General features: G+C 38.1%; 1 protein-coding gene across 3 annotated transcripts in view; it reads right to left on the reverse strand.

The window, feature by feature from the left end:
- The window catches only part of LOC102510161 (ubiquitin-conjugating enzyme E2 E2), a 326,227-nt gene that overhangs the window by 290,417 nt on the left and 13,951 nt on the right, over nucleotides 1-21,859 (reverse strand). For all 3 annotated transcript variants that reach the window (XM_032488639.1, XM_032488643.1, XM_032488654.1), the window contains one exon: nucleotides 19,497-19,547. In XM_032488639.1, the coding sequence (XP_032344530.1) occupies nucleotides 19,497-19,547 (51 nt within the window). The remainder of the gene's footprint in view (nucleotides 1-19,496; nucleotides 19,548-21,859) is intronic.

Consider the following 21,859-nt stretch of genomic DNA (forward strand, 5'->3'; position numbering starts at 1 on the left):
TGAGGGAGGCTTCCAGGGCGCTAGTAATGCCCTGATGCTAACAACATGCATCTTATTGAACACTTAAATCATCAGCGTCTCTAGGACACTAACGTTTAAAGGGGGAGAAGAGACAATAGACATGATCATAAGTAGATCACAGAAGTAAATGTCAGATGTTTAGTCCCATAGAAAGAAATTCACAGAGTAAAAGAAATGGGGTGTGTGGAGGCAGGGTGGTCAGAGTAGGCTGCTCACTGAAGTGACACCTGAGGAAAGAATGAAGGTCAGTGGGCACGTCCTGGCAGAGGAAAGAGCCAGCAGAGACCCCGCGGAGGAAGCACATCTGGCATGTCTGGAGAACAGGAAAGAGGCCGATGCAGCAGCAGCAGAGGAATCAAAAGAAGACATGGTGAGGTCAGAGAGACAGAGAAGAACCTGGTCACTTACCATTTCATGGTCACTGGAATGGGAATCCAAGGAGTAAAACAATCTGACTTTCATTTTTAAAGGATCCGTCTTTCATACTAAGAACAGACTATAGAGGAGAAAGACAGAAGTGAGGAGACCTGCTGGGAAACTGTGGCAATTAACTCAAGCAAGAAATGAAGACGGCTTGGACCAGAACAATAACTGTGAGGCCAGGAAAAGTGGTCAGACTACAGGTATATTCTGAAAGTCAGGCTAAAAGAATGTCCTAACAGGATGGATGTGGAGTGAAGAGAGAAAGAAAAAAATCAAAGATGACTTCAAAGTTTTTTTTGCTAACTGGAAAAATGGGTTGCTATTAACTGAGATGAAAAGACTGTGGATGAAGATGACATGACAGGGGAACAGGAGTTCAGGTTTGGAGTTAATATTTTTGAGGTGTCTATTAAATATTCAAATGGAGTGTTGCATAGGCAGCTAGATACAGAAGTTAAATTTTAAATGATAGGGTTTATTTTACAGAGAGCTAAACAAAAATAAATTTTAAACAATAAAATTTAATCTTAATTGTTAACATCAGTTTGACTAGCTAATCAATACAATAAATTTTCACTATTATTAATCTTCATTTAGTACATCTATGTAGTGCTCCATCATCACTCAAGTGAACACAGGTAAGCAGAGAAAATACTTAGGCTATCCAGTAAACTCAAATAATCACAGCTCAACAATACAGAGGGCTTAATGTGTCCCTATAGTAGATGTACAGTGCTTACAGGTGAAAACGTCCAGAGACCCTGTCAGATTTTATCTGTATCTTTCACTGCAGACATAGTAAGCCCTGCAGACTCAAAATAGCATCATAAATGGTGCTAGTGTGCACACCAAAGAAACAAAACTATTTAATGACAGGTTTTCTCCTTAAACAAAATAACTGGATCCTGACTGTCTATGAAGGAAAACATGGTACCATGGGCACTAAGTACTGACAGTTAACGTCAGCACGTTGCTGTACAGCTACAAACACTGCCATACATCAAGCATTGCCCAAGTTAGTGGTTTACCTAACAAGATTTTTTTTTTTATTTGAAAGGTTAGTGTATTGGCACAACTTTAAAATAAAACAAAAATTAATTAGGCCCTATAAGAATTACTAAGCTGAAGAATCAAAACTTAAGTGAAATGGGGGAAGGCAAGACTGTCAATGAAATAAATGAAAAACAAGAATTACCAGTTAATAAAATATAAATGTTGTTTAGTCAATTATCCTAATTTTAAACAGTAAGCAGTAAGGAATGAAAGGAAATTACTGAGATACAATTACTCTCTCAGATAATATTTTCAAAATTCAACTGGTTGCGCCACAATTAAAAAAAAAAAAACTATAACCAAAAACAAGGCTGGCATCATTGAGCAAAAACCCTATCTACCTCAAGAAATGGAAACTGGGAAGAAGTGGGAACAATACTGTACAAGGAGAATAAAGGTTGAAATCATGCTAATCAGAAGTTGACTATAATAATCTGCTTTCCAACTCCTTCTCAAAAGGCTCATTCTGCAATTCTATACATTAAGAGTATATAACTATCTTTCTACTCAAAGCCCAATTATCATCATCAACCAAAGGATAAAACGCATATACATACCTTTTAGAACCTCTTACGCGTTACCATCCAACAATTTAGCAGTGCCAGGCTTACAGATATCCAATGTTTGCTAAATCTGAATGTATTCTGATCTCATCTCGCTCCCTCTCTTATCACCTTCCTCCTCTCATGGGATCTCTCTCTCTTTTTTTAATTCAGGAATAGCCCGAGGCTGCCCATCTGGACCCCTGGATATTGCGGCCCCTCTGCAGCCTCCTTCACGCAGCAGCCTGAGTGGTCTTCTCACAACACAAAGTTAGATCACTGCTCTCCCTTGGCCATGGCAGGGGAAAAGCTAAGGCTCCTACGATGGCCTGGGGGGCCCACACAACATGCCCTTTGCCTTACCCGGCCTTGTCTGCTACCTGCCTCCCTCTAACAGGTCTCCAGTCCAGCACTCAGTCATAGGAACTCTTAAACCTCCCCATCCCATTTAATTTATTTGACTAGTATGTTTTATTATAAAACTGAATGCTGTCCTTACGCTAAGTGGAAGATGCTAGGTACAAAAGGCCACATCATGTATGATTCCATTTATAGAAGTGTCCAGAACAGACAAATCCATAGAGAGTCAATCAGTGGCTGCCAGGGACTGGCAGCAAGAGAAAATGGGAAATGAATGCTATTAGGTGCCAGGTTTCTTTCTGGGGTGATGAAAATGTTCTGAAAGTAGCAGTGGTGAGGTCGCACAACTTCGTGAATACACCAAAACCACTGGATTACACATTTTATAAGGGTGAATTCCACAATATTTAAAATACATCTCATTTTAAAGAAAGATAGTAGCCTGAGATCCTTTATAGGACATTAGGTAAAATCCCTACAGCCCTCAATAACTCAGCAGTTTCATGATCAATCACTATATTACAAAACAAGGTCCTAAACGAACAAGAAAGTGTTAAATTCAGTGTACTGTTTCAGAGGGCAGGGAAACGCAAAACTTATTTTAGAAGCACATTTTATCCTAAATGATAAAATAACAAAAACTTGAAAACTTGAAAGGATACATTTCAGTTGTTCAACAAATTCACTCAGGCAGAACACTTCATCTTCCAAAAACACACAATCAGACAATTTTTCCACCTTACTCTTCTTTCTCCAACTACTTCATCAATCCTGAGTATTGGCTTTTAAAAGTGGCCCTTTCCCTGATGTTTTTTTGGGGAAAATCCCACCTGCCCTTCAAGGTTCAGCATGGGAACCCCCCCCCAACTATTCCAGCCTTCACTGTTCTATTTTAAATGCTGCCATACACATGGTCTGCCTCTAACATTATACAACTCTTTATATTCACATGATGGTTTAATTGTTTGTTCTAAGAGCCTTCATACACATTTTTATATTTTATCTTTTTATCAAGAGTATAAATTCAGTAAAAAATAAGGGACTTGTTCAATTTCTCAATGGCAAATCTTGGACCAAAATTTAGAGGTGCTGACTCCAATGAGAAAGAGGTGCTCAAAAGGTTTTTGGTGAATAAATGAACAAGGCTGCTGGATGAATTATCTTACTACATCAATATGCCACACTTCCTCTGTATACCACCTAATATTTTTCTCTAATTATTTCAAGTGAGTCAGCCTTATTTCAACAGCTAAGGTAATAAGCTCCTAAAGAAGCCACATCTTACACTATTCAAGGTCCCCGAAGCACTGCACACTTGGAGATGAACTGATTAAAATGTCAAGCTACCCATGGACACTGAAAATAGTCATTGCTGTCGCACTGCATCATCAGAAAAGAAAAACTGGAAAACACTAAAGAAAATGTTTATCTTAAAAAAAAATTTCCCCTCCCATCCCAGGAAATTGTATGACAGCTTAAAACCAAATCACGTCATGGAGGAATGTTTAATAAACATATTAAGAACCTGTTTAGAACTGTATTGTATAGAATGTTTTTAGCTTAAGTAGTAGCTTATACCTTTCAAAAACTATTATTCTACAAAACTAGTGATGGTGGTAGGTCTTGCTGTAAGACATAAGAACTAAGACGATTCACATACCTGTGAGAATGATGCAAAGTACCCCACACTGAGTGTAATTAACATAAAAAACTAGAAATTATATTTTAAGGGGAAAAAGCTGTTTCAGCTGACAGTAAACACAACCTCAATTAACGAGTTTTGTAAACATTAAAAACTATTAAGTTAATTTAGTGATAAAATGTTCGACGTAACCTCCTAATGATGTTTCCCATCATCTTCTCTTCACCGACACTAGCCCAGCTGATGAGACTTCCACATACCAGCGAAAACGAACAACCTTTACCAAGAGATACTAACAACCAAGCAATCTAGGGTCACACCTAAGATACTTACTTACGTGTACGCTTAGCTTTTTAGAGAAAAATAAAGCATTCAGAAGTTCTCTGCCTTAACAACTGCAAAAATATTTGAGTACCTATTATATGCAATAGACCGTATTGAGAAGATAGTGAATTATATATGTCATATGCCTTCATCATCCTCAAAACAGATGAAGGTAAATGCACGTAACCCTTCTAAATAATAGTAACTTCATCAACAACTAACCGGTGTTAGCCCTTATGTGCCGGGCACTACCTTTACATGTATTAACTCATGTCATCCTCACACAAACAAGTGGGATTTTACAGGCAGGGGAACTGAGATAGAGAAATTATATAACTAGACAAAGAGGTTAAATATATAAAACCTAGGCAGTCCCTTCGGAAGAAACCACCATGCAAGACTGCCTCTCTAACTCAAAGACACACGTGCTGGGGGTGCACTGAGAGCAGAGAAAATGACAGAACAAAGGTGACCTTTGAGCTAGGCCTGGAAATCCCGATGGAAGGAGTGGAGAAAAGGCTGTGCTGATGCACCCTCAGAGGGAAGGCTCCACAACCCTCTGCCTGGCGTCTGCACACACAGGATGCAGGCAGGAACGGCCCACGTGCACAGGAAATGTTTGAGAGTACACCTATGCCAACCCTGGCTTCAACAGTAGCCTCTGCTGTTCTCCAAGCATAATATCCCTGACAGCTCTTTCCCAGTGGCAAAAATGAAGCATGTACATTGACCACACGTAATTGCATGTCCCAAGAGAACAGGAGCCAGACGCATGCAAAAGCCAGACACGCTACCGGCAATGCCTCCTTCTCCGGTGAGAGGCACACTAGCCTGAAGAAAGACAGTCAGATATGACTCAGGCACAGCCGGCTGTGTCCAGTCCACAGTCAGAGTCGGGCTGCGAGTTCTCACAGTGCCCCCAGCTACGCCATCCCGGCCTGACTAGACAACATTCAGACGGGCAGCATCGGGCTTCCCAAGGGTAAAGCCTTCCCTCTTGAGCCCAAATATGGAAACTGGTTGAATAAGTAATATGCATAATCTTGGAAAATTATAAGAGAAACTGTAAACTCTTGAAACTTCAGTGCAACCTGACAGTCTCTATTCTTATTACTTTCCTGGTGGTGAGAGTAACTACAATTTTGTAGTATTCCACTTTTTTGTTCACTTAAAAACTTCATGGCCAATTGCAGACACACTCACCAAGAACGGAGTACTCTCCCCTGCTCTCTCTCGGCCCCACAGGGACCTCTGTCCTGCCTCCTCCTACTCCCTGGGCGGCTAGCTCCTTCTGCCTCCCCTCCTGGCCCCTCCTCCTTTACCATCTCCAAATGCCACAGTCTCAGAGAGTTTAGTCTTGGTCCTCTTCTTTTTCCATTCCCTTTCCATACATAAATTCATCAGTTCTGGTGGATTTAAGTATCTTTATGATGACAACTTCAGATGGATATTTCCCGCTCTTCACTGCCCAACTCACGTTCAACTGCCTGTTTCACATCTTCATTCGAATGGCTCACAGACATTTCACAATGAATACCTCCAAAACAGAACTCACGACCCACTTCCCTCCACAAATCTTCCCCTTCGAAGAACAGGCACCGCCATTTTCCCAACAGAATCAAATCTGACCTGATTTTTCCCATTCCTCTAAAATTCCCCTCAACTCCGCCACCTATCCATCAGCAAGTCCTGCCGATTCTCCTATCAAACATACACTTCAGTTTACCCGCTTTCTATCTCCACTGCTGCCACCAAGTCCAGAACCTACCTCACCTGGGTGACTGTGTTAGCCTCCAATCTTGTCCGCCCCTCCAATCTAGCTGCCAGATCGCTCTTCACAAAAGCCAGACTCTGCTCAATCTGGCCCCAGGCTCACTGTGCAATCTTACCTTGTGCCCCAGCATACCCGGGCAAACTCCACACTCACCGTCACTCCAGCCACACCAGACCTCTCCCACCAGCTCCAACGCCACAGCACGTGTCTGCCTTAGTCTCAGCACAAGTCGTGACATTAAGGGTCCTCCACACCTCACGTAGTGAACATCTTTTCTAATTTACTTCTCTGTCTAGACGTCGTCTCCTTAAGAAAAGCCTTCCAAACCCAAAGTAAAAGTAGACTCCCACTCTCAAAGTCACCCCTTGTTTGTTTCTTCATTGTACTTGTCTGTTTATTGCCCCTTCCCCGTGAGGTCATTTTGGATTTTTTTTTCCCAAGAAGTCCCAGTGTATCTTCACAGACGCATAGGCTGGTGAAGACACTTTTGTCTTGTCTGTAATTGCACCCCCAGTACCCAGCACAAGGCTGATCACATAATAGGCCCTTAGAAAATGTGTTTAATGTGAAATGAATATCAACCTCAAAATGCATCCTACCCAGCTTATTTTTATTATTCACTTAACCTAGTAATAGTTATTTTCTCAATACAACAGCATCTCACATATTCTTATTCAAGAATATAGTTTTATTTTGCTGTTTCTCAGGGCCCAATACCATTTTGAGCCTATTCAAAGGCTTCCCTATTAATCTCTGACCAGCTGCTTTGTCAAACATGAAAGTTATTCTTATCCCTGAGACAAATTCCTACCACTTAACAATGTGGCAAAATGCATTTCTGCTCTCTCTTGCCCTAATTCTAATAAGCACTTAGAAACTGAGACCCTCATTTATCCTAAGCCCACAGGGACCAAGATGTCAGCAGACCCCCTCCTTCCCAAGTCTTCAGCAGACTATGGGTGTCAATGCCCACAGTCCCTGACCACGCCTAACTTGTAACACTAATGCTGTGAGCACATAAATGTCAATTTAAGCCTGCCCGATCTCTTACCTAGAAAGGTGTGCTTACTCAAATACAGTCTGCACTTCGTAGATTAGTCAAAACTTCCCAGTTGGATCCCCAGCTGATGGGCTGGACCACGGAGAAGCTGACGGACACTGGGTGCATTTTACAAGTATATGTCCACCTGAATGTACATGTGTCAAACTAATGTCCATCTCTGACCACCTGCCACAGAGAAAGCCAAAATTTACTATCTCCAAAATCCAGTCAGGAGTCCCCAACTGGCTAATTACAAAGCTATACTCAACTTGGTCCTGTCCCAGTCCAAACCCCTGACTTCCTAAAATGACAGCAAGAAAAGGGATAACAGGTTATTTCAAATATGGAGAATGATGACATCAGAAACCACGTACAACTCTACTTCTCTGTCAGTAACCAACCCACTGGCCCACTTCTCTGGTGAGCTCAAAAACTGGAAGAACGGCTCGGCAGATTTAAAAGCTGGACACATCTGGCCCGTATATAACCTGAAGAAGGAGAATCAGTTTTGGATAACTACCATATGATCACTTTGATAAACACTTACTAAATGTTTGATAACACCCTTATTTACATATTTGGTGAGGTTACCATGAATTTAGTACTTAAAACACTTTGTTCGCTCTATTATTCAGAACACTGTAATTCATATTCCATGGTTTTTAAATACTCTATTTTCACCTTATACCACATAGTAAGTTATTAATTTCCCATTAATACAGTTAATTAACAACAGAGTAAGTCTGTTACACAAATACTGAAGACTACTTGTAACACTGTGGGGTTCATTTTACCTTTTGGGCAAAGCTAACTTATAATGAAGTTCTTTTGGTACCACAATAACTAAAGCCACTTAGATTAAGTCCAGGCCACTTGGGTGGTGCCAGAAGTGCCTTATCCTCACTCAAATTTAAAGCAAAATGCACAAGGTTTTGTTTCAATGTATTAAGACAAAACATCTCTTCTATGAACTTTTAAAATTTTTAAAAACTTAAAAAATTTCTAAAGAATTTGATACCAATACAACAGGATTGTAAATTTAACTCCTTTGCCCCCTCTTAAAATGTGTCTGTTCCTTTCCCCCACCTCAGATTCCAGCTGTTTGCAAAGTCGGACCACAGCACTGCTTAACACCATTTCTAAGTCAAGCAGTGGCAGGGCACTTACTGAAGTGATGCACAAGGGCCTGCAAAGCAGACAAGTCTTCCCTCTTATCCTGGGGGATCTGACAGCTAACTCAGACAGAGCTGAGAGGGACCTCTCCGCTCCAATCCCGCCCACCTGAGCTGAGGAGGCCTGCCTCCCAAGCCCCTATGGCCCTACCTTCTCAGGTTCTAAACCTCTGTCTCCGGCCTGAGGCTCGGGCCAGCACTAGTACCCCTCCTGCAGACTGCTCTGCTCACTCCCCGACCATGTGGAATCCAAAGACTGCATGGGCTGGGCTCCATCTCCTGCTGACTTGAGGCTAACACCAAAACATCAACTGCTGAAGCAAGAAGCAGGGTTGCCACTCTTCAGAAACCTTTCCTGCTTCCGGCAAGGGCTTCCCTCCAGCATGTGCAGCTGAATCTGCCACCTTCTTCCAGTTCATCATTTGTACGCAGGTCTCAGATCATTCTGCTCTATCTAACACAGCAGGCCACAGAATTCTGCCCTGGCCTACAGACGTGACAGTCATCTTTTCATAAGATTGGACAAAAGTTTTAAAATAAGTATCTCTTAATAAGATCGTAAATAAAACAGGTGGTCCACATGCATGTGAAGAGAGCAGTGGTAGTTTCTTTAGCATAGCCTGTCATTTGAAATCTTTAAAACCTTGAATTTTCTTTTAATTCTAAGATTTCTGGCTCATGGAAAAACCATGTCAGAAAAAACGCAACCCAAATAAAACATATTTTCTTCGTTAGTATTTATTCAATTTCTAAGGAAGCCAATAAATTCTCCAAGACCAAAGGGAGCAGAGGGAAACCATGAGGATTCCAAACAGTTTGTTACATAGTTTGATAGACTTGAAGGTATGTATACTGAACCAAATGAATATTCAAAAGATTTGCACTAGATGATTCAGTCAATTCATGTTAGCACCTGATTAACAATAAAATTTTTCTTTCATGACTATGTCAGATAAGCAGAGCTTATGAAACAACATGCAACGGTCTGGGACCTATGAAACTGACGCGTATCAGTTTATGCCCCTAAACCCCACACCAGGCTCTTATTCCTCATGTTCTTCATGTATCATTATTTTCTTATAAATTTGAAAGTTGTAAATAAAGAAGGAAATAAAAGTCTCACTTAATAACTCATACACAGAACTGGTAACAAGTAAACAGGCTTTTTTACTAAAATAGCCAGGCCAATAAACTACATATATGACATACAATAGTCCCCAAGGAGAAGAAAAGAGGGAAAATGAGTCACCATCCATGCATGAAGAGCAAAAGTTAATAAAAATACGCTTGATTTGTCCGGGGCCTACCAGCTGGGAAACACCAGTCCAGGACTACCCTGCATGTGACACCCAGAAATCCCTCTGACACAGCAAACGGATTCATCTCTAATTCCTCCACAGACGGGCACATACTACCTCCTGAAGTCATCCACTATTTCTCTGGACAGCTCTGAATGAAGATGAAAACTTTTATCAGGAAAAAAAATGGTTTCCTTCTAATTGAACACAGCAGTGCTAGTTCTGCCCCCTGAAATCACGCAGAATAAGATTAACCTCTCTTCCATTTTATGGCCCTGAAAACAGTTAGGCATGGCTATTATGACCTCTCACTTCCCCAGACAAGATAACCCCAATTTCTTTCATACGTACTTCATGATCATGGGTAAGAATTCCCAGTTTTCTTTGTTTATACTAACAGTATCTCAATTTTCTAACTGTATAAAACATGCTCATTCTGTCAATGAAGTAAGCGGCACAGTGACCTGTCAGAGCTGAATGCTGGACCTGGCTCTGTCACTGAACTGCACATCTTTGGAGAACTGGTGTTTTCTCTCTGGACTGGAGAGTGCCATACCATAAGCTTTCCAGGTTCAATATCCTGTATGTCTATCTAAAAACAATGGTTTCAATATCACTCTCATTTTGTTAAAAAGTAAAAAATAAATATTTAACCAATACTTTACAATATTAATATTTTCAAGGGCCTTTTCTCAATTAAGGGCACTGTGTGTGATGCTGTAAAAAAAAATAACAGTATTTAGCAGTCCCTGGGGCGTAGAATGTAACAGTGGTAGGAGGGAGACAAATAAATACATAACTATCAACACTCTTTTAAAAGGTTAAAATGACCTGGTAGTTTACTCTTAACCCAAAACTGAAGTTAAGCGTAAGTTTAAGCTTAAGAAGTTCTTATTTTTCTAGATCTGTGCTATGTGATATAGTAGCTACTAGTCACATAGGGTTACCCAAATTTAAATTAAGTAAAATTAGAAACTCACTTACTCAGCTAGACTGGCCACCTTCAAGTACTAAACAGCCACTAGCAGGGGCCAGGAGCTACTGCACTGGATGACAGACACAACACTTTCACTGTGACGGCAAGTCCCGCTGGGGAAGCGCTGCTCTGGATTGATTCACCTGTACCCATTTTGCAAAAGGAAGACAGCATAGCAAGTCCCCCAAAACACCTAGGCTCTGAAGTCAGGAATACCAAGGCTGAAATCCTAGTTCTGACTCTTCCTTTCTGTGTGACCTTGAACAAGTTACTTAACCTCTCTCAGCCTGTCTTCCTACCCATAAAATACAGTCTAACACTAGCATCTACCTCAAAGACTGTCATGAAGATTAAATAAGATAACGCTGTTAAGTTAAGGCACTCAGTACCCTGCCTTGAACACTGGAAGCATTCAATAACTCTTAGCCGCTAGCATAATTAACTGTATTTATTCATTCATAGGTACACTGAACATCAACTAAATGCTAAAACTTTAAGTACAGAGATTAAAGAAAGAGCTCTCACCCAAGTGGATAAAACAGGTAAAGGGGCTGTACAATGGGGGGTGGGAGCAAGGAGTGCTGGGTTCAAGGTGGACAGAATGGCAGGTGCCAAGGCAGGAACTTCTGGTACGAGGGCTCTGCCTCTCCTCGTGGTGATTTCAGAGCATTACTAGGCTTCATCTTCCATGTAGGAGACAGTGGAAAGAGAGTCTACCTGCTATGTGCTGGATGAGAAAGTGAATTTTAGCCTATTACGTGACTGTATGACACATTTTAGAATAATGTGCTGCTTCCACATAAAAATGTAATTAGTTATACCTTTAAAGGCATTCCATCAAGTCCCTAACCTAAAGTATGTGGACAGTCTAAATAAACAGTTCTAAATGAACATTTACAAAAAACAAAGTCAAAAAGCAAATTTTGGCAACATTCAATTTAAAAATCCAAATTTATACTGTTCTCAAAATAAAAATTACTAACAAAATAAAGTCTTACTTGGTATCTGCAATAATTCCTAGTTGATAAAAGAGATTTAAGCCAAAGAATGTAATAATCACTGTAAAGAAATGCTTTGTGTGTACTAAAGAATAGTTTTCAGGACATCTTTAAGCATAAAATAGCTATAGAAATTAAAATATTACATGTTAGAGAGTAATATGACACTTTCTATCTAAAGTATGTGAGTAATAAATATGAAATAATAACCAGTTATAAAACTGGGAAAACTAAAATAAGTGATAAAATGTTCTGCTGCTGTTATAAAATACAATCTGAATGTGATCATTTAATACATGTTTTTCCAGACACATTCTTGTACTGTTCTTAAGGCAACAAAGATTAGAAAAAATGACATATCAGAGACACAAATTATGGTCACTAAACTCACTTTATCACTCACCATTTTCTTTCATTATGAAATAAATATTTTTAAAATCTATGGTTAAAGGTAGATATAAAAAAGTAACATCTTGAAGTAAGAAAGTAAGGAATTTCCCTGGCAATTTTATTGACTTATGTCTTCCCCAAGTCCAATTTTAAAGTAAAGGTACGCCAACAGCAAACAATTACACCTAAAGTTCACCCTGTGAAGTAACAACCCCTTACAGCTCTGTGTTGGTTGTGCCCCAGGTGAAAAGTGAGCCTTGACGTAAAGGCAAAAAGAAAACCATACATATACTCGTGGCAGTAAGGAAGGAGTGCACACCAAATATCATAAAAGAAGATACGGAAATGAGAATATAAACAAGTTTGAAATTCCTGAAATTCTGAACTGCCAGTGGAACACAAGGTAGGCCCAGGCTTCCTCATTCCTAGCCACTCGTACACACACTCCAACTCTGCAGCCATCCGGCCCACAGGTGCTACTCCAACGCAGGTGCTACTCCAACACAGGTGCTACTTCAAACAATCTTTAGCTGTTCTAACCACTTAGTGCAATTCAAATGTTCCTTAAAGACTCATCTTTGTAAAGTCTAAGCAAAATCACTCAATGCTTCAGCAAAGGAGTGAGTAAAAATTCCTCGACTATCTGTAGTAAAGAAAGGAGAGATGGATATGAGTAATTCAGTATCCAAATAACGTGGGCCCTCAACGTATATTTAATTTCATCATGTTAATGACCCCTCATAAGAGGCTCTCCAGCATCCTGCTACAAATACATGCTTACATCACCTTTCAGTTATTCATATTGTTTACTTACTAGTAATCTGCCTTGCTCCACAAAGACTCTGAAGTGGCTTAAAATTTTTTATGTAATAAGAAAGTACAAAATGAAGAACTGATATAAGGTGAGGAAAAAAGAGTAAAAAAATAACATACAACCAGAGTTGAGGTTTCTAAACAAAATGCAGTTAATTACTAAGGTCCAAGAGTAAATAAGGCTATTAGTTTCACGGCAATCAAAGTAGAGAGGGAAGCATTATCAATTTTAAGATGTGCAGAGGCCACAGGTATTGGCAGCTTCTGTCAATAGTACCATCATTTTCCTGGCCTTGGTTCTCTAAGCACCTATATGTCTTATCTCTCAATCAGTTATAACCAGATCTTCACCTGGATATCTTCTTGTAGCCTACACTTGTCCTACCACAATACATACTGAAGTGTAGGGGAACATGACCTAGAGTCAGGCTGAGTAACAGGGGAAAACAGTTTGGCATTAAAACTGCAGACATATGCAGCCACTGACTTAACTGTCAAATGTAAAGAAATCCTTTACCTGGACAAGTGACAGTAATAACATAACACTAACACATATACCCACACAAACACACACACATGAGAGTGTCAGAGAAATCACTATATTCAAACAATTAATTTTCAAAATGTTCCAACTAAATATCATACCATGGGATTCAGAAAAATGAACCATAGTACAAATGATATCTTAGAATGCCTAGTATGTTGATTTTTTTTCTTAACTGAACCACAAATAGCTAGCCAGAAAATTTTAAACATATTTCTCTATCTAGTCACACATGTGGAAAAATAAAAGATGAAAGATCAGAAAATGTGGGTTTAAATCCAAATCAACCATTTCTAGTTGTGAAGCCCTGCGCAAGTTACTGAACCTCAGGAGTTTTACCGGTGGCTGAAAAGACTAAATGACATCATATATGTAAAATCCATTAAAAACTATAAAATGCTATATAAATATTGCTGTAATGACCAAAAAGGAAAACAATCAGTAATAATAATTAAGATTTTTGCACTGGTAGCTCTTGGTAGAGATCACATCTATATAGACACTGTCCCCAATTTCTATCTCAATGCCTTCCTGTTTTATGATATAGCTTTGAAAAATGTTAACCCCCACACGCATTTTCCCTATATGCTGGTTCAGTTACTGTGATCTGGAAAGTACATTTTCCTCTATTAAATGGCTCTTGTCAACAGAAAGGTGAGACAGTGGTGAGGTTTATGCCAGTCACGGCCTCTTCTTTTCCAGGAATGCTTTAACTAATGAGTTAAAACAATGAAAAGTACATCAGTTAGAGGACTTACAGTTTCTGATTCAAAACTTACTACAAAGTACAGTAATCAAGACTGGTAGATAGTCTTGATTAGATTAAGATAAGATTATATTAAGAACAGACATGGATCAATGGAATAAAATTAAGAGTTCGGAAATAAACCTTCACATTTATGATCCATTGATTTTTCAAGTAAGGATATGAAGACAACTGTAGGGGGGAAATGGTCTTTTCAGCAACTGGGTATCCAAAAGATGAACAATGAAGTTGGACCTCTGCCTCACACCACATACAAAATGGATCACAGACCAAAATACAGAAACTAAAACTAAAAAATTCTTATTAGAAAAATGTAGGTGTAATCTTACTCTTGGGTTAGGCAATTGTTTCTTTAAAATGATACTAAATACACAAAGCAACAAAAGAAAAAAATTGGACTTCATCAAATTTTAAAACTTTAAAGCTTCAAAGGTCACTATTAAAAAAGTGAAAACACTATCCACAAAATGGAAGAAAATATTTGCAAACCATATATCTGATGGAACTTGTATTCAAGATAAATAAAGAACACTTACAATTCAACAACAAAAAGACAAAAACTCAATTTTAAACTACTCAAAGAATTTGAATGCACATTTCCTCAAAGAAGATACAAAAATCTCTAATAAGCATATGAAAAGATGGTAATCATCATCATTATTCAACAGAATAATGCAAATCAAAACCACAATGACATAATTCTTCACCCCTCCCAGGATGGCTATCATCAAAAACACAGACAATAACAACTGCCAAGGTTGTGGAGAAACTGGAATTCTCATACACTACTGGTAGGAAGGTAAAATGGTACAGCCGCTTTGGAATAGTCTGGCAGCTCCCCCAAAGGTTAAACATAATTACTATATGACCCAGCAATACTCCTAGGTATCTATCCAAGAGAAATGAAGACAAATGTCCACAAAAAACTTCGTACACAAACGTTCACAGCAGTTGTATTCACAATAACCAAAGAGTGGAAACAACCCAAATGTCCATGAACTAGTGAATGGACAAATAAAATGTAGCATATCCATTCAATGCAATATTATTCAGAGGCAAAAAAAAAAGTAAAACACTGATGAACATTACAATACAGCTGAAACCTGAAAACATTATGCTTTATGAAAGAACCCGACAGTCACAAAAGACCACATATTGTATGATTCCATTTACACAAAATGTCCAGAGGCAAATCTATAGAGACAGAAAGTAGACTCATAGTTGCCCAGGGCTCCATGGTGGTAAAACTGGGAAAGAGGGAAAGAGTGATTGATAAAAGGTATGGTGTATCTTTTTAGTGTGATCAAAATGTAAAATTGATTTGTTTGATCAAAATGTGTAATTGACTATTCTGGGTATAAAACTCTGTGAATACACTAAAAGCACTGAATTTTACATTTTAAATTGTATCTCAATAAAGCTGTTACAATTAAAAAATAAAGCAGAGCCTGTGCTCAATGAGATCATTGAAACAGCAATAAAAAGTGAAAACTGCTAGTGTAACTGAAGCACACCCTCTTTTGTAGTATTTTCTCCTATTATCTGCTCAATTACTAAATCAAAAGTCAAAATCAAAATGAATCATTTTACCATAGTCAAACTACTTTCAAAAAGTAATAAGGACCTCTGTCATTTCCATGCTCATAAAGCTAACATAAACTTGGGCATTATCAGATCATAATAAACTTTGGATTTAACTTCTCTGCAATACAGAGAAACAGGTTATCCTTTGGATAACAAAAATTTTTAATTTGAAAATGTTTCTGGCTAGCTGCCAGTTCTCCACCAGCACCAAGGAAATAGAAATGAACACACTAGGACACTACAGATTTAAGATCTGTTTTTGACAATTGTGAAGAATCCTGAAAGTCACATCATAGTTGTGTACAAGCTAAGCTGGTGTGCAGGGCACTGAGGTTGTGAGCAACTCTAGCCAACAGCCTAACACCTCCAACTCAGCGGGGTCATGAAAACATTTATGGATCTGTAGAGGCCTCTGGATGGCACCCTGCAAATGTCATGGGTCTATTATGTTACCAATCATAAACACCAAGGCCAAGAAAAATGTATTCTACTTTCTATAGAGAATACTCTAAGTATATAACCAAGTTTCACCCAAATTATGTACACCTTTCTAAGCCTATGGCCCTACACATGCTATGATTTTATCAACAGAAACTTTTTTCTTAGATATACCATAAAGTTTTGTTTTTAAACATTAACTCTGATGCTATAATATAAAAAATTCAACCCAGCTTTAAAAAAACTGTATTATTGCATTTTTACCTCAAGGACAACAAAAAATGTGAAAAGAAAACCAGAAGATGTACAGGCATGTGTTTCCTATAAGAAGAAATAATTTAACCTATTATCACATTATTTTGTGGATGCTCTTTTAAAATATTTAAGTTCATTCAAAACCTGAAAAGATCTTCAACAATACTACAGGAGAGGACAACCACATGCCATCTGCTTCAATATGAACCCAGCAGTTGCTTGACCGGACATCACATAAGAGATGAACGGAAATTCTGAGGTCCCATCTCTAACATGACATACACACAGAACCAGGCTGGACTAGCTTCTTAAGGTTCCAGGAAAAAAGAATAAACCACTCCAGGTGGAATGTGATACACACTCACCCTCATGGAGACAACTAATAGATAAAATCCTCTCCCCTCTGATTGCCTAAATCCACAATCCTCACACACAAGCCTTATCTGTGCTAGTGAGTTAATAACTACCCAAGCAACCAAAAGGTAGGATTTTGAGAGGCAGGTGTCCCAGGAAAGGCAATACACAAAGGGAGTACTAGGTGAATGGAATTCTGACTCTTTCTATTAGGCAGATGGCTTTAATTTACCACATTTCTATAAATTAATTCATTATAGTCATTAGGACATACATGAAGGCAGCACAGAGCTTTTAAAATCAACCACAAGAGCACTGTTTGTTTTGTGCCAAAAATAAACCAAACTAAAATTATTCTCTAACTTCTCTTTCTCAAGATAGTAACCACATTCTCACTGAAATACAGACAGGGAGATTTACTATAAACCACAATCAAATGTTTGACACCAAAAAATCCAAAGACCACAGTAACCCACTTGACAAGCACACTGAACGTCTGTATCAAGCAGCACAAGCACACAGGGAATGTGGAACTCACCCCACATCCCCACTAGCCACAGCCTAGAGGGCCTTCTGCTTGCAAAAGGGGAGTACCACGTACAATGGAGGTAGATATGACCTTTATCTCTGATCAGTCCAATCAACTACTTGAGGATCAATAAAAGGAGCCAAAGCCACTGTACCAGTAGACCTTGCTTCTAAAGCAAACTAGCTATGCAATCTCCATACTGTTTAAAGAACTTCATTACAAATTCCCATAAGCCAACAAATTAACCAAAGGAGGTATCTTTCCATGTCAATATCTCAATAACACTGTGGGGAAAAAATACAACTAAGTAGCTATCTCTCCTGAAACCGTCTGCAGGGCTTATTATATGTGACGGCTACATTTAAAAATGAAAATTATTACGTATATTTTGCATTATTTATAAAGAGCTTACATAACCAGTAATGACACATTAACTAAGGCTCAACAAAAAAGTAAATCCCCAAATTTCAGATGACACCATAGGTAAACTTCTCTTTTTTACATTAAATAGATCTCTGGTATGTTTTCATTTATCTAAGTAGTTACCATTATATAATTCTAATTCCTTTCCTCAGACTCTTAAGTTTTCATGCATGTTTATAATATATTGGTTTAATCAAAGTTAAATCATTATCTGTGGCTAAATTAGACTAACGCATTAGAAAATAACATATCTGATAGTAAAGTTGCAAACAGTCTAATCATCACATGATATTATATGTGGATTTCATTTATCAAAAATGAGCCTTAAATAAGCTCATTTTTCAAAAGCAGTTAGTTTATTTTGCCAATAATCTGTTGTCAAAATTTGAGCAAGTAAGTGTATAAATTAAGTTCACATATTTTCCAGTTCAGTTGTTTGTAAAAAGGAAACAAAAATAATATATGTGATAAAAGCCTATTTTTTAAAAATTCAAACCATTAAAACAAATGCTATCCTAAGAAACAAGGGATTTTAAGTTTAATTCAAACTGAAGTTTTTCCACAAATCAATCCACTTATATGAATTGGCTACCAAAGCCTAAACACCAGTCTGCCATCTGAAACAGCTTTGATGAAACACAGTCTTAAGGGTGACAGAAAACTCTTAACTGTTCAACAGTTTTACCTAACAAAGAATGATTTGTTCTAGCTGAGTGAAACAGTCTTTGAACATTATTACTGCAAGTTTATATACCATTTATGACTCTTATGTAAAGAACCATATTAAATTCACCACAAACATCAAGTCTTATTAGAATCTTCCCTATACAAAATAGTTGTCAACCAGCCACACCAGCCATCTGCAATATTTTCACTTTCATTAATAATGAGAGTTGCTATCTTTGCTTACATATAAAAATAAGATTGGTAAAATCATAAATCATACCAAATAATGCATTCAATATTGCATTCAAACTTGCATTCAATATTGGAAATCTGCCCTCTCACCTTTAATGCACAAGCCTACCAATTTAAACTATAAAACTCCATGTTGGCCTGGTTCCAATACTGACCTCATATCAAAAAAAGAAAGAAATACCTTAAAATAGCCAAACACCGTCTTTCAACTACTGCACCAAGATAGTATAAAGTAGATTATTTCTCTCCACTTCCTCTATGAACCTGCATATCATTAACTATTTCCAGGCGCACACTTTAACTTCCTGTAAGTAAGCTCTGACCAGAAAATTCAGGGTTGTGGTCATAAAGGAGAAAGTGCTTAAAATTTAACACCACTGCCTCCAATTACCCATTCTTACTTAGCCACGACCAATGACATAAGAAATAATGTAAACCATGAAGAAACTGTTTAATGCACTTTAAAAAATCAATTTCCAACAAGATAACAACTGAACAATTATCAAATAACAAATATTTTAGTCATACTATTATTCCATCATTAAACAAATCATTTACAACCCCAACACTTCTTCCACTAAACGATCATTGTATTTGTCACCCTATAATTTCATCATCTTATTGTTTCTGCATTACTTCTTTTTTGGCAATTCCACGCTACCACCACAAACATTCTTGCTGAATATCTCATTTCTGCACAGAGACAATCACTACCACTATCTTCCACAGTCATTTAAGTCCAAACCACATGATGTTTTTACCAATTAATCTGACTACAACCACAGTTGCACATCAGACCAACAATTCAATTATATCTTCTGCAAAAGATACAAATAAATAAATCCATAAGTACTTACCTACAGTTGGGAGGTGGGTCCAATGTAATTTCTGCAAGTTCCTTCTGAATTCTTTAAAATAAAGACAAAGAAAGTTACATTAAAATGTCTTCACTCTCTTAATATTCCATTAAAATGTTACACTTTTACACTAATATTTCCCATCTGTATGCTTTTTATTTGAAGCACTGTATAAATCATCACATACAATACCAACAAAGTAGAAATTTCTGCCACGTGTTCGGCAACGCGCCTACAGAGTGACGAGACTGGCCACTGTCGACATGTGTAGCCTGTGGAGGCAACACTATGACTTGGAAGCTAAAACTTCATTCAACCACTGGTAACACTAACCATAATTTCTAGTTTAAACTGGAAACGTTGGCCACACAATGTACAGATCACTCCAACTTCTGATTTGCACTAGAATACCCCATATGTGATGCAAAGATGATCATATTAAGTTGAATCCAAGCATCCTGATTGAGCCAATCAGTTGGTGGAGAAAGGATTATCAGGATCTCATTCCAATACCTGAAACTGCTAGCAAAATATAAATGGTAGTCTTCCCAGAAGCCTCCAGGCCGCAGAGGGTTGCAGCTTTCGAGTTCAATAAGCCTTACTAAAACTCCTTTTGCTGGAACTATCCTAATAATACGTAGATAATTATTTTAATGTAATTGTGTGAGCTTCATGAAAAAAAAAAAAAAGAACGTTTTTTTACAAACATGTTTTCGCCCTCATGTGTTCACTTTTTATTTTTAACTGCATCTAACTCCTATATACATACACAAAGGCTAAGTGTTATACTGTTTTGTAAGACTAAGCAACCTCTTAACTGTCGTTCATGTATTAACCGCAGGCTTTCTTTTTTTTTTTTTTTAGGGTACAGGCATCCATATTTTATTTTATTTTTTTATTTTTTAACATTTTTTATTGAGTAATAGTCATTTTACAATGTGGTGTCAAATTCTAGTGTAGAGCACAATTTTTCAGTTATGTATGAACATATTCATTGTCACATTTTTTTTTTCGCTATGAGCTACCACAGGACCTTGTTTATATTCCCCTGTGCTATACAGTATAATCATGTTTATCTAGTTGGCATAATAAAATTCCAGTCTGTCCCTTCCCAACCCCCGCCCCCCTTGGCAACAAGTTTGTATTCTATGTCTATGAGTCTGTTTCTGTTTTATATTTATGTTTTGTTTTGTTTTGTTTTGTTTTTAGATTCCTCATATGAGCGATCTCATATGGTATTTTTCTTTCTCTTTCTGGCTTACTTCACTTAGAATGACGTTCTCCAGTGACATCCATGTTGCTGCAAATGGCATTATGTTGTCGGTTTTTATGGCTGAATAGTATTCCATTGTATAAATATACCACTTCTTATTTACTCAGTCATCTGTTGATGGACATTTAAGCTGTTTCCATGTCTTGGCTATTGTAAATAGTGCTGCTATGAACACTGGGGTGCATGTGTCATTCTGAAGTAGGGTTCCTTCTGGATATATGCCCAGGAGCGGGATTCCTGGGTCATATGTTAAATCTATTCCTAGTCTTTTGAGGAATCTCCATACTGCTTTCCACAATGGATTTCCTTGCTTCCCTCTCCCACTCTTAATGATTTAGATGTCTTCTTTTACAATTTTGTGTTTATTCTTTTTGTAATTCATGGCAGTTATCTCTTTCCCAGTTATGAGTTTCTCATTTTTGTAGCAGCCTGCTTCTTTTCTATTTAGAGTAGACCTGTCAATATTTCTTTTAGCATGGGTTTAGTGTGGGTAAACTCTTTTAGTTTTTGCTTATCTGTGAAGTTCTTTCTCTCTTCTATCCTAAAGGATAGCCTTGCTGGATAGAGTATCCTAGGCTGTATCTTTTTTTTCATTCAGGACTTTGAATATATCTTGCCACTCCCTTCTGGCCTGTAGTGTTTGTGCAGAGAAATCAGCTGAGGGCCTTATGGGAGTTCCCTTGTAACTCACTCTTTGTTTTTCTCTTGCTGCCTTTAGGATCATTTCTTTATCCTTGACTCTGGCCATCTTGATTATGATACGTCTTGGTGCGGGTCTGTTTGGGTTCTTCCTGTTTGGGACCCTCTGAGCCTCCTGTACATGGATATCTGATTCCTTTAGGTTTGGGAAGTTTTCAGTCATGATTTCTTCAAATACCTTTTCAATCCCCTTTATTCTTTCTTCCCCTTCTGGACCCCCTATTATGCATAGATTGGCACGCTTTATATCATCCCCTAGGTCCCTTATATTGTTTTCATTGTTTTTTATTTGTTTTTCTCTCAGCCATTCTGATTGGGTGCTTTCTGTTGTCCCGTCTTCTAGGTCACTTATTCGTTCCTCTGCATTCTCTAGCCTGCTTTGTACAGCCTT

The sequence above is a fragment of the Camelus ferus genome, chromosome 1 (genome assembly GCF_009834535.1).
Source record: "Camelus ferus isolate YT-003-E chromosome 1, BCGSAC_Cfer_1.0, whole genome shotgun sequence".
Classification (NCBI taxonomy): Eukaryota; Metazoa; Chordata; class Mammalia; order Artiodactyla; family Camelidae; genus Camelus; species Camelus ferus.